This window comes from Scardinius erythrophthalmus (assembly GCF_964197995.2).
Source record: "Scardinius erythrophthalmus genome assembly, chromosome: 16".
Lineage (NCBI taxonomy): Eukaryota > Metazoa > Chordata > Actinopteri > Cypriniformes > Leuciscidae > Scardinius > Scardinius erythrophthalmus.
The window spans coordinates 7,281,278-7,293,830 of NC_138236.1; the positions used below are offsets into that span (position 1 = coordinate 7,281,278).

The window sequence follows — 12,553 nt, forward strand, 5'->3', positions numbered from 1 at the left end:
GTGTCAAAATGGAGGAGTCTCTTCCCCCTGGCACCAGCTTGAAATGCACAATCTGCAACTTCACAGCAGATTCACTCCTTACATTCCAGCACCACATTCTTTCACACCTGTCACAGGCAGCCTTCAGATGCAATCACTGCCACATCAGCTTCCAGAACCATAGGGAACTGCTGCAACATCAAGACTTACATGGACACTCTGGGAAGATTCACAGGGAGAGTGACAGCGAAAACTCCCCACGAGGAGGAGAGGAAAGTCTGCAGGCGGCAAGAGCAGAAGTGTCAGGCAGGAAGGATGTAGTCATGCAAAGTCCCAAAAGCACACCCAACAAGGCCAACAGTCCTGATGGAGAACTTGAAAGGCCTGAGAAAAAACCTACCCTCGGATTGCAGAAGGGGGAAAGTCACCCAGGCAGCAAGGCTAGTTTCTCTTACACCAGAATCAAATCGGAACCCTCAAGTCCACGGCTAGCCTCCTCTCCTGTCCAGCACAACATGGGCCCAACCTTCCCCATGGGTCCGTTTTTGTCGCAGTTTGCATTCTCCCAGGACATTTCTGTGGTACCACAAGCATCTGAGATTCTAGCAAAAATGTCAGAGCTTGTGCATCGCAGGCTACGCCATGGAGGGAACAGCTACCCTCCTGTCATCTACAGTCCTCTGATGCCCAAAGGAGCGACCTGCTTTGAATGCAACATCACCTTCAATAATCTAGATAATTACTTAGTTCATAAGAAGCACTACTGCAACAGTCGCTGGCAGCACATGGCAAAGTCCCCAGATTTCTCTAGTGTTCCGGACAAGGTTTCCGATGCCATAAGTCCAAACAGTGGCCACACTTCAGTCGGTATGCTCCCCGGATGCCTTCCATCAGAGACCGACAGTCATCTCGTGACAACAGCTTGCTTGAATTCGTCTGTTTTGGATATTATGAACGCTAGTGGGAAAGTGCCTGAAAAAGACCTCACTGGGCAAGTAAAGAAGGTTACTACACCAACAGGAGTTGAGGAAAGGCTTGGTGGAAAACAGCCTGAGGTGAAGAGTCCCAGCACATCTTTGGTGGAAAGTGACAATGACCCAAACAAGACCACCTGTGAAGCATGCAACATCACCTTCAGCCGGCATGAAACATTCATGGTTCACAAGCAGTACTATTGCGCCACTCGCCACGACCCACCCATGAAACGCATGTCCGCGAAGGTGCCTGCCATGCAGCGGACCATGAGAACGCGCAAGCGGAGGAAGATGTATGAGATGTGTTTACCTGACCAAGAGCAACGGCAGCCCATGGGGCAGCCGGGATTCATGGGTTTGCCTAATCTAGGAAATCCCTGTACATCCCAAGAGACGGTAGAAAGTCTGGCCGACCGCTTCCATCCACGGTGTGACATTTTTCCAGGCCTTGTCCCGAAACACTTAGATGCTTCTCTAACTGTCTCCAAGCCCATCCTTGCCCCCAAAGGTAACACTATTGCAGACCCACAGGAACTAGATGCTCCAATAGATCTCAGCAAAAAGTGCTCACCTCTTCCTGACAAGTCGTGTAACTCCCCTAAAAGACTGCTGGACTATCACGAATGTACCGTCTGCAAGATAAGTTTTAACAAAGTGGAGAATTACCTAGCACATAAACAGAACTTTTGCCCTGTCACAGCTGCTCAGCATGGTGAGATCTGCAATCTGGAGCAGGCGATGTTCCAGGGCATTAAGAGCGAAGGCAATAACTCAGATGACATCTATGACAAGAGTTCTGTGAAATGCGAGAAAAACGGTGGCAACAAGTTAATGGTGCAAAACGGAGGCATGTTCCAACCACACCTCGGGCCGGCACCGGACCTGAAAGCTTTCGGTGATGCACAGCTCATGGCCTCGAAAGATGAGAACAAGAACATGTTTTTGCCTCACTGTCTCTATCCTGGAGCAATAAAGAAGGTGAAAGGTACAGAGCAAATTTCGCCATATTTCGGGATAAAGAGCGGCGACTACATGGCAGGGAGTCTCGCAATGCAGGGTGAGGCACCCGAACAGGAGCAAAGCAGCAATGGCGCAGGAGAGACGGGCACAGAACCACCTGCGGCCAATGGCTGTGCCCATCCCAGCAAGGAGCCACTGCCCCTGCTGCCCAAAAACAGGGGCATGGTGATTGTCAATGGTGGTCATAAAGAGGATCGCCAGACACCAGCAACTCCCCAGCAAGAGAATCAGCCTCACAACGCCTCATCACCAGAGGAACAAACATCTCCCACGTGGGGAGCCGAGAACCCTCCCGACCCAAACGAGAATGTATCACCCACTTCTAAATCCCCCATGGAAGAATCCGCACCTGCCGGAAAAGGCATAAATGGTTCAGCGCCGCCAGCAGGCAGTGGGAAGTACTGCCGCCTCTGCGACATCCAGTTCAATAACTTGTCAAACTTTATCACTCACAAGAAGTTTTACTGCTCGTCACATGCCGCTGAGCATGTGAAATGAAATTATGCTCTTCTTCCCTTGTTCTCCCCTCTTATTTTGGGTACACGGTCGTGTCTGAATTAGTGCATCATGCAGTTTTATATACTGCTTGTGGACAATCAAGAGAAGCTTCTTTTTTCGTTATTTGAAGACTTAATGCAAAATGATGAAAAAAAATCCAAGTGTAATATTGGTGCCACTTTCACATTTTATTTATTTTACAATCAGTATTAATAGGAGTAGTGCTCTTAATTTAAATTCAAAGAAAGTTTATATCAGAGTTGTTTGTAATGTTAATGTATAGTCATTCTTGTGTAGCAGACATATTGTTTACAATGTATGTTAGGTTCAAGGAGACAATAGGCACGGGATACAAAACTGAAATGCGTTTTAGACCCAACAATAGCTACTGGAGCACTTGTGTATTCTTATTTGCTGGTACAGTCTTTTGTATATGTCAAAATGTCACTTGCAGTATGATTCTCTTGACTACAGCCTTAAAACTGTTTGGAGGGTTAACCAGGCAAAACGCTGCAGCTCATGTTTTGGCATATACTGTACACATGGCTTTGCATATACATGTTGCTGTTTGTCTGTGTCTTTTCTTCGACTCAGAAGTGGATGTTTAAATGAGGAGGGCAGCATTCTTGTATAGTACTTGTATTTCTGTTTGCTGAAACACCTTGTTCTCCCTTTTTAAAAATGTGCTATCGGCGCAATACTTTGTAAAAAAAAAACAAGAAAAAAAGGAGGGCGGGAACATTACAGAAAGCAGTATTATAAAGGGAGAAAAGCAGCTATTCCTTACTCCTGGAAAAAAAATGAAATTGTACAAAAATCAGGTTTATCAATGGTGATTATTGATGGGTGGGACGAGACAAGGGAATACTGTAAAAATGATCATTCCAATGTCCTTATGTAAGAAAAATATTTCTTAAAAATGTTGTTGCTATGCATGTATATGGATGGAATAAAATTCCAGATCTGTTGGAAATTTTTATTTTGATGTGGTGTCAATTAAACTTCAATCCTCAGGATAAACACACCATTTTATTGTCTTCTTTCAGGATGTCTAACAGAAACGGGGGGATCGTGTGACTTCACCATGGTGATTCTCATAAATTAATTTTTAAAAAATGAAACTACAATAATGAGAATCTGGGGTAAGACTTGCTTAAAACAATCCTTAGGTTTAAGCCAAATTGAATTTCCCATATCTTTTAATGTGAAATATGACATTCTCTACAGGTTTCGTTAAATTCAACTTTAATTCAACTGCATTCCTAATAAAAAGGTATTTTGACAACAACAAAAAAGTACATAGGCAGTTTGTCTTCAGCAGTAAAAAAAAAAAAAAAGGACAATCCCTCAGCAAACAAACTACACAGTTTTCGGTTTCCTTTGTAAGCAGAAATATGATGCTGTTATTTGGCTTCTTGCATCATAGAAGAGAGTGCACAGCTGCAGGGATGTAACTGTTAGTTATTGAACTGTTGTTATTAGAGAGGCGGCATTTTCTGAAGCATCTCACTGCCTCTGTTGGTTGGACTGTCTTTGTGACACAAGCTTATGCAAATGTTTGATAACCGAGGATGGATTTTTGTAGATCATATGACGATCCGCCCCACGAATTTGAATGTGATTGGCACTGGGATAAGAGCGCTCCAAAAACTTGCTCTGAAGTTCAGCAACCACCTGACGTGGAGAGATGACAGTTAATGAGATGTTCAGCAAAGGATTTGCCTCTGATTAAAACTAACTAAAGTTCAGAAGTGAAGGTAGAAAGTGGGACTGACACTCACTTGGTTGAGATCTGAAGGAAGCTGATCATCAAACGATTCCCCAGTGATCACATGCACAGATGTCTTGCTGGAGAGAGGCTTATATCTGGAGATCTCCCTAAAAAGTCAAGGACATGCAAACACAGTGTAAATTATGCCACTGCACGCCTACACTAGAAATCACTTTTAAGATGGTTCTTTTTTCCCATTATATCTATGCTGAATGTTTACATTTAACTTAAGTTATTGTTAATAATAACAATGCACATTATGAATTTATTGTTGATCTTGTTTATAATAATTCATAACGAACAATGATAAAATGGTAAAAATTCACCCACTCTTTGTTTCATATACCCCTTAAATCATAGTGATCAATTCGCATTTTCTATACAGCATTTTCTATTGTGACACAATGTAACAGTCCCCTCCCACAACTGGTCCCAGAATCTGTCCTATTAGCTTAGCTCCTCCCCTGAGTGAGCTGTACACAGTCCGTCATGTTTATCTCCTAGCCAGAGCAGCTGGTGAAAACACAAGAATGTCTCAGCTACGTATTAGACAATGTAAATGTTCTGTTGTTGGCTGTATCTATAAACACAAAATGCGTTTTTCCATTTCATAGTGCTACTTTTCCATTGCTTTTCTACAGGTTAGACAGACGTGTTTGACCATTATGCACATGTCTCGCATCTTTTACAGTTTCTCGGTCAGGGAACAGTGTTCTATAAACACAGCCTCAAGTTAAAAGAAGTTTAACCTTTAAAATCGTGTCTTGACGTACTACATTTTCCACTGCCCGTGTCTCACGTTTTTAGACGTGTTGTCTTGGATGGCCACGGATGGGGGGGGGACCCTAGAGCGTGTACATAGAAAATAATGGAAAAGCAGCACGGTGGAATGCAAAAACGCATTCTGTGGAAATGGCCCCCTACTGCTTTTCCTGTTTTGTTGTTGTCTGAGTATCCGAGGCACGAGCTGTAAAGGCACAGCCCTCTTCTGGAAAGGGGGGCTGGAAGCAGCAGCTCATTTGCATTTGCATTACGCGAGAAAACGTGTTTGCTTCGACACAAAAATTATAGCATATTTTGGCATGCTATAATAAATGATCTGTGAGGTGAAACTTCTCAGACACATTGTGGGGAGAGCCAAGACTTGTATTACATCTTGTTAGTGATGTGTTAGTGATCTTCTGCTTTCTCGGACTCGACTCGGACTTGTTCCTTCAAAGACTCGGTCTTGACTCGGATTCGACCCTTCAAAGACTCGGTCTTGACTCGGACTCGGCATAGGCGGTCTCGTCTCCATCACTAGTACACTAGAATACATACCACTAGAAATTTTTTATTTGCTCTGCATGTCCTAAGTATGATTAAAAAAGTCAGGGTGGGCTTAACATGTTGATGACAGAGCAGCACTGTTGAAGCAGTTTAGAAAAATAGGCAGAAGATGATGCATATGGTAGGGATTTTTTTAATGATAGTAAAAGCATAGTCCATATTAAGATGTTAAGACTGCTCCTCTAAACAATTCCCAATCTAGCTTAGTCTGTAGGCCTAACTGTTGATTATTAACTGGGGTGATATTAAATCATGAATATGAAAACTGACATGTTTTTATGGTCTTGGTCTCGACTCCTAAAGACTCGGTCTCGACTCGGACTTGCTTCTTCAAAGACTCGGTCTTGACTCGGACTTGACTGAATTTGAAAACCAACGGACTCGGTCTCGACTCGGACTCGACCCCTCAAAGACTCGGTCTTGACTCGGATTCAGCATAGGCGGTCTAGTCCCCATCACTACATCTTGTAAAAAGGGGCATAATAGGTCCCCTTTAAAGTCTTACCGGACTTGAGATGCGCTCTCATTGAGAAAGAAATGCTCATCTACTGCAGCGCTCTGGTGGGCAGGGTTACACAGGAGATATTTCTGACAGGAGAAAAATAAAACGTTTTTTTCAAACATTCTCTATGCAAAACACACAAGTCAGCCAAAATAAACATTCAAATCTCACTTAATAGCTAAGACAAATGCATTTACGTAGACACATATTATGCCAGGAATGTTTGAGATGGTTTGAGTTGTTCAAATATTATATTGTTACTCTTTGATCATTATAATAGGCACGCAGATGTAAAACTCTCTTGGTGACCTCGGACAGACGCACTTGAAAGCGTCAAGTCAACACTTGAGCCAATAGCACGAGGGGAGCAGACCCTCTCATGAAGAACAATCCTCCATTCTGAGAGGCAGAGCAGTCAAATTAAATGTCGACAAGCATTTCAAGGGCCACAATTCTTCTACGTTAAACATGAAAGCACAATGTAACTACTAATTGATATTTGATTGTCTGTGTTCTTGTTTAAAGAAGTCTTATGTGAATACAGTGCAAGCACTGACAAAACCTTTTCCTTTATTTCTCTAAATAAAGTGATTTGCAGTTGTCACATCCGTTGACGAGTCACTATGGGCAACAACAAGACTTGATATTGGCCTGACATGAAATATTTGGACCTAAAGTTGACATTACCTGCGGTGTGACATATTATACTGCATTTGGCCTTTTTTTATTATTATTATGCATGCAATTTTATTAGTTAAGAGAATTTGTCACTCCGTAGCATCATTTAAATTGATATAGTAAAAGAGAAAAGAGGTGTTTAAAAGAGATTTAAAACAAAATGGGGAGGAAAGTTTTTGAAAGAAAATGAAAAAAAAAAAAAAAAATCAGCAAGGACATATTAAATTGACCAGTGTTAGTAAAGACATTAATAATTTTGCAAAAGATTTCAATTTCAAATAAATGCTGTTCTTTTAAACATTCTATTCATGAAAGAATCATCGAAAAGTTTCTTGAGCAGCAAATCAAAATGATTCCTGAAGGATCATGTTAAACTAGTGACTGACATAATCACAGGAATAGATCACAGGATTTTAGATTTTTATTTTTATTTTAAATAAGAAAAAAAAATAAGAAAACAGTTTTAAAAATATTTCACAATATTAGTGTTTCTGAGCATACGAGACTTCTTCCCAACTGTTGAACAGTAGAGTATAATTTATGGCTGGACTCATGCATATATACATTTCTTTCAATAAATACAAACCATGACTTAAACATGTATTAATAAGATTATTATAAAGATATTAAATAAATAAAGCGCAGTCTGGTTATTTTTGAGCTTTCAGAAATTTACGACAGTCAGAAACTGTTGAAAACTAATATAGAAATAGTGGCATGTGCTGTGAAATAAATCCTAACTCGCACACAATTCCTGTGACCTCTCGTATAAAACAGCAGGTTTTCGTAACAAACAAGTTGTAAAAAATGAATGTCATGGCAAATGTGAATTCAATTTATTATGTCATGAACTTTTACGACACAAAAGCACTTTATTCAGTGAACTGACTGAGGCAAATTCTCCACTGACTTCCATGCAAATGGGTCTCCAAAACAGCAGCTGTTGACGTTTCTGAAGTTGGCGAATGTAGCAAATACGTAATTAAAGGGTTAGTTCACCCAAAAATTAAAATTCTGTCAGTAATTACTCACCCTCATGTCGTTCCAACCCCGTAAGACTTTCGTTCATCTTCGGAACACAAATTAAGATATTTTTGATTAAATCTGAGAGCTGGCTCACTCCTCCATAGGCTGCTATGTAATTGAAACTTGCCGGCCCAGAAAGTTAGTAAAGCCAGTGTTTAAAATAGTCCAAGTGACTACAGTGGCTCAACCATAAGTTTATCAAGCGACGAGAATACTTTTTGTGCGCAAAAAACACAAAAATAATGACTTTATTCAACTATTCATTTTCTTCTGTGTGGGACTCGTAGTGTAACAGCGCAGCGCTTATAGGTTGTACGTCAGAACGTAGGCTCACTATTGGACGACGCTGGTCATGTGTGTGATACTGGCCAATAGTGAGCCTACAGCTTTCAGATTTAATAAAAAATATCTTACTTTGTGTTCCGAAGATGAACACAAGTTTTACGGGGTTGGAACAACATGAGGGTGAGTAATTACTGACAGAATTTTAATTTTTGGTTGAACTAACCCTTTAACATGCATCTGACTTGACGTACACTTTCATTTATAGCCCACTAACGTAAAAAAAAACGTGAGGTTGAACCATTATGCTTCAACCAACCAACTGCATTTATGCCAACAACATAAGCAAAGTTGTCTCAAGCAAACATGCAGATATTTAAAGCTTGCTTATTTTGTTTTGTTGAAATCTACCATTACAAAGAAACATATTGCTTTCGTTTTATGCTTCTAATCTTTCCCGGACAAATGAGACAGAGGTCTTAAAAACACTGTGTCTGTTTTTATGCAGATAGAGAGGAAGGATGGGCATGTATGAAATAAAGGGGGGGAAATGTACCTAGTCCTCACCACCGTCCTGTTGTGCATTAATTATTTCAACCTCCTTATAAAGGCAAAACATTCCTCTAAATCACCTCTTCCGTTCCTCAGGTCAACCTTCGATTCATGTCGTAAATGGGAATCTGTAGCTTTTTGAGGGGAAGAGGGGCCATTCAAAATTCTAATAAATGTTTTGCATATTCGTGTCCGCATGTTAACGTGCATGAAATTGGGTGGAACTGGAGCGAAGAAAGCGGCGTCGTACCTTGACTGCACGCGGCTGTTTTGCCTCGTGACCTGAGAAACCCTGTCTGAAGGCGCTTCACAAAGAATCCGCGTCAGTCTCTGTCTGCAGACTCTCACATTCACACTGTCAGTCCGGGAAAGTTGTTCATCTTAGACAACTGATCATTAAACCGCTTCTCTTGTTCTCCAGAAATCCTGCCCTGTGTGTCAACTAGCTCATTGATACGACTGTAATTTAAGCAACAGCACCACCAAGTGGCCATGTTGTAAGAATGATGGTTTTTGTCTCGCAGCCTCGTCAGTAAGAATCAACTACATTCATTATCAGAGTTTGTTGAAAAATGTTGTAATTTCTTTTTATAGTTTCAACAAGTTAAAACAAGAATTCGAAAACCATGAATTCAATCAATTATGTTCATATTTTGACAACTAATACGTATTTTTTATATTATATTTTTATAGGTTTAACAAGTAAAACCAAAAGTAGTTATTTCAGAACTTTTGGGGGGAGGAAATCCAGAAATTTGCTTGTTGACTTTAGCTTTTTATTCATTTATTACTTGGGTTTTTATTCATGTATTGTTTTATGTATGTATTGTTTATTTCAGAGTTCTCAAACCGGTTCCACGGAGGGCCTAGTGTATGCAGGTTTTTGGTCTTTCCCTTCAATTAGTGCCCAATTAAGACCTAGTCTACCAGGTGAGGGGAGATCTTAACCAATTAGTGACCTACTCAATCAGTTTGGTTCAAGGTAAAAGAGAAAACCTGCATACACTAGGCCCTCCGTGGAACCGGGTACATCGCTTTGAGAATCTGCTTTTAAAGGCGCTTTATAAAATATAGTTTATTATTGTTATTAGTATTTTTATTTTAAGTTGAAATTTCTTTTTATAGGTTAACAATTAAACAGAAAGTAGTTATTTCAGAACTTTGAAAACAAAATCATGAAATTAATCAATTATTTGAATCTATTGGCAGCTATTATGTATTTGGTAACACTTTATTTTACAATGTACTTGTTACATATGTACTTACCATAATAATAACATTAAATTATGCGTAATTACTTGCAACTAACCCTCAACCAAATCCTAATCCTACCCAACCCTATAGTAAGTACATGTTGTTAATTAATATTACTCAGTACTTAAATGTATAATTACATTGTAACAATGACACCTTCAAAGAAAGTGTAAACCGTGTATTTTTTAAGTTGTAATTTCGCTTTATATGTGTAACAAGTAAATGCAAAAAAGTCAGTTAATCTACTGACAGCTTATAGGTTAGTTAATTTATTTTAATAGGTTTAACTATTATAGTACTCTTTGGAGCTTGTTCAAATGCCCTTTAAGTTATTTGGTTGGGAATCAGTGGCAGTGGCATCATAACCTTTAGTTGTTTGTTTACTCACTGGTCTGCTTAAGAGACACGATTAGCCATCAAACTGAATGATCCAGGCTCAGACGGACTCTGTGGACTGACCTGTAGCTGAAGGATTTCCTCTGAGACACCTTCTCCCTGAATGAGCGGCTTCAACATGCCCAGAATTATGAGCAGACGACTCAAACCTGCGGCTGCGGAGAACTGCATCATCTGCAGGGATGGGACCAGGTGAGAGTACCTGTCAACATACACAAACATAAGATCTGATCTGATTACAATTCACTTACTGTGACCTTCAGAGCTTTGACCCATCCTAAAAAGACCAAATATTGAAATATAGCAACAGAAATAGTTTGTTTACTTCTGGGTCACAGTGAGGATGATAAAGCGCAGAACATTAGACCCCGAGCCGCAGCAGTGGCGTTCAATAAATGAACTGCATTAATTGAGCGGTCATTACCAGCGCATGAAGAACTAAATGACTCCTCGCTGTGCAGTCGAATGCTTCACAATGACAGCTCATTTATGAAGAATGAATCAATGACACAGAAACACTGAGCAACACTCTCGTGAAGAATACTTAGACACATGACAGAACACTTCTGTTGATGCTCTGGAAGTTGCTGGATGGTTTGCTAGGGAGCTGCTATAGTATTCTGGGTGGTTGCTGACCCGGCCAAGTCCAAATGAGTCTCTGTTCTGGTCTCTTGACATGGCTCAGGTTCCTCTAATATGTCTATGAAATACTTTTGTATGTTTTGTCGCCCGCCGCCAGGAGTAAATCTAGCTAGTCTGATTGCTTAGAAAAATAATAGAACGCTTTTCCTCAAGAAGACCCACATGATTGGTATCATTCATGTTCAAGAGCAAGACTGTGACTAAAAAATAACAAAATTCAACAAAAATAAAATCTAAAATTTACTAAAGTTTCAGGGAAAGTTTTGCGCGTGTCCATATGCTGTTTCATCGGATATCTTCTCAGTTGAAAAAATGAGCAAGGAACAGTGCAAGCAGAGCTTCCAATTGTAGCCTGTTTAGCACATTGTTGGCATGATTAGCATGTTGCTAGCATAAATTAGCACGTTGCTAGATGAATTAGCATGTTTCTAGCATGACTAGCTATTTGCTGTAGCCTTTGTTAGTGATAGATTCTGTACGTAGTTGATGAAGCTAAAAAACACTCTATTAGAGTTATTATTTTGGCCGCCTCAATGGAAGTGTATGGGACTTTTCGTAGTTTTGGTCGTTTAGTAAAAATCATTAGTGTAAAATTATAATATATAAAATAAAATGTAAAATTTACTAAAGTTTTGTGCGTGTCCATATGCGTTTTTATCAGATATCATCTCATTTAAACAACTAGCAAGGAACAAAGTACAAGTGGTCCTTCCAATTCACAAAAACTGACTTTCATGAATCATTTATTTTCAACGAGTCACAAATGATTCACAAACCAAATGATTCACAAAACAGCCTCAAAATCGCTCATGAGTTTTTTGTATCTCATGACACCCTTATTAAACTTCTTCAAATAACAGGCATTGTCGTCGTTAAACAAATTAAAAAACAATATATAAAAGCAAATTCTAACAAATTAAATTAAACTTAATCAATATACATACTGTAGCTTAAGTCATTGCTTTAAGGATTGAAATACAATTTTCAAATAATTTTTAAATGCCACAAAACGTGGGAGCAAAAAGGCATTTGTGTAGATAAAACTTAGGCTACCTATAATCAAAATATTATTACACAAAAATTCAACCTACTCGCTCCTGAGTTAGCAGTAAAGTCATTGAATCATTCAGAACTGATACTGAGTTCACAACTGACTCCCAGACTGAACCATTTGGTTGTGTCTAAATTGTACAGTTATTTTTTCCAGACTGTTTGTGCATGTTAAACAACCAAAAGTCATTTGGCCCCTAAACGATTCTTTAGGAAACACTGCAGTATGATAATGCACCTCAGTTTAATACTTAGCGTTAGGGGTTTGTTCAAATAGTAGGCTAATAATGATGAGTTCAGACAAGTCACACTGAAATTATCCAGAAAAAAATAAAAATACACATCCAACCGCTCGACCTTCCATCAAAAGTTTAGCATCGAAAGTTAAAGACTGAGAGTTTTAAATATTCTTTCCCATGTCATTTTACCCCTTTTTCTTCAAACCGTTCTTCCCTGACACTTTTCATCTGTCAGCATTTCCCCCGACACGGCCCGTATCGAGCCTGACAATTTGATTCGGAGTCAAATCAGTCCGTTCGCTCTGACATTTTATTTTCACCTGTCCTATTCTCTCCATTTCGTCATTCTATCAATTCCTCC

The 12,553-nt window shown here is 39.7% G+C and overlaps 2 protein-coding genes across 5 annotated transcripts in view; one reads left to right on the plus strand and one right to left on the minus strand.

Moving 5' to 3' along the window:
* Nucleotides 1-3,488, plus strand: part of zfpm2a (zinc finger protein, FOG family member 2a) — a 169,614-nt gene extending 166,126 nt beyond the window's left edge. For all 3 annotated transcript variants that reach the window (XM_081389580.1, XM_081389581.1, XM_081389582.1), the window contains one exon: nt 1-3,488. In XM_081389580.1, coding sequence (XP_081245706.1) covers nt 1-2,471 — 2,471 coding nt within the window. In that variant the 3' untranslated portion in view covers nt 2,472-3,488.
* The window catches only part of LOC308704905 (uncharacterized protein), a 25,576-nt gene continuing 15,665 nt past the window's right edge, over nt 2,643-12,553 (minus strand). The window contains exons 8-11 of one of the 2 annotated variants that reach the window (XM_081389584.1): nt 10,325-10,463; nt 6,077-6,159; nt 4,253-4,349; nt 2,643-4,145 (exon numbers count right to left, since the gene is read on the minus strand). In XM_081389584.1, the coding sequence (XP_081245710.1) occupies nt 3,978-4,145; nt 4,253-4,349; nt 6,077-6,159; nt 10,325-10,463 (487 nt within the window). In that variant the 3' untranslated portion in view covers nt 2,643-3,977. Of the gene's footprint in view, nt 4,146-4,246; nt 4,350-6,076; nt 6,160-10,324; nt 10,464-12,553 lie in introns of both variants that reach the window. The other variant, XM_081389583.1, reaches the window with a different exon arrangement.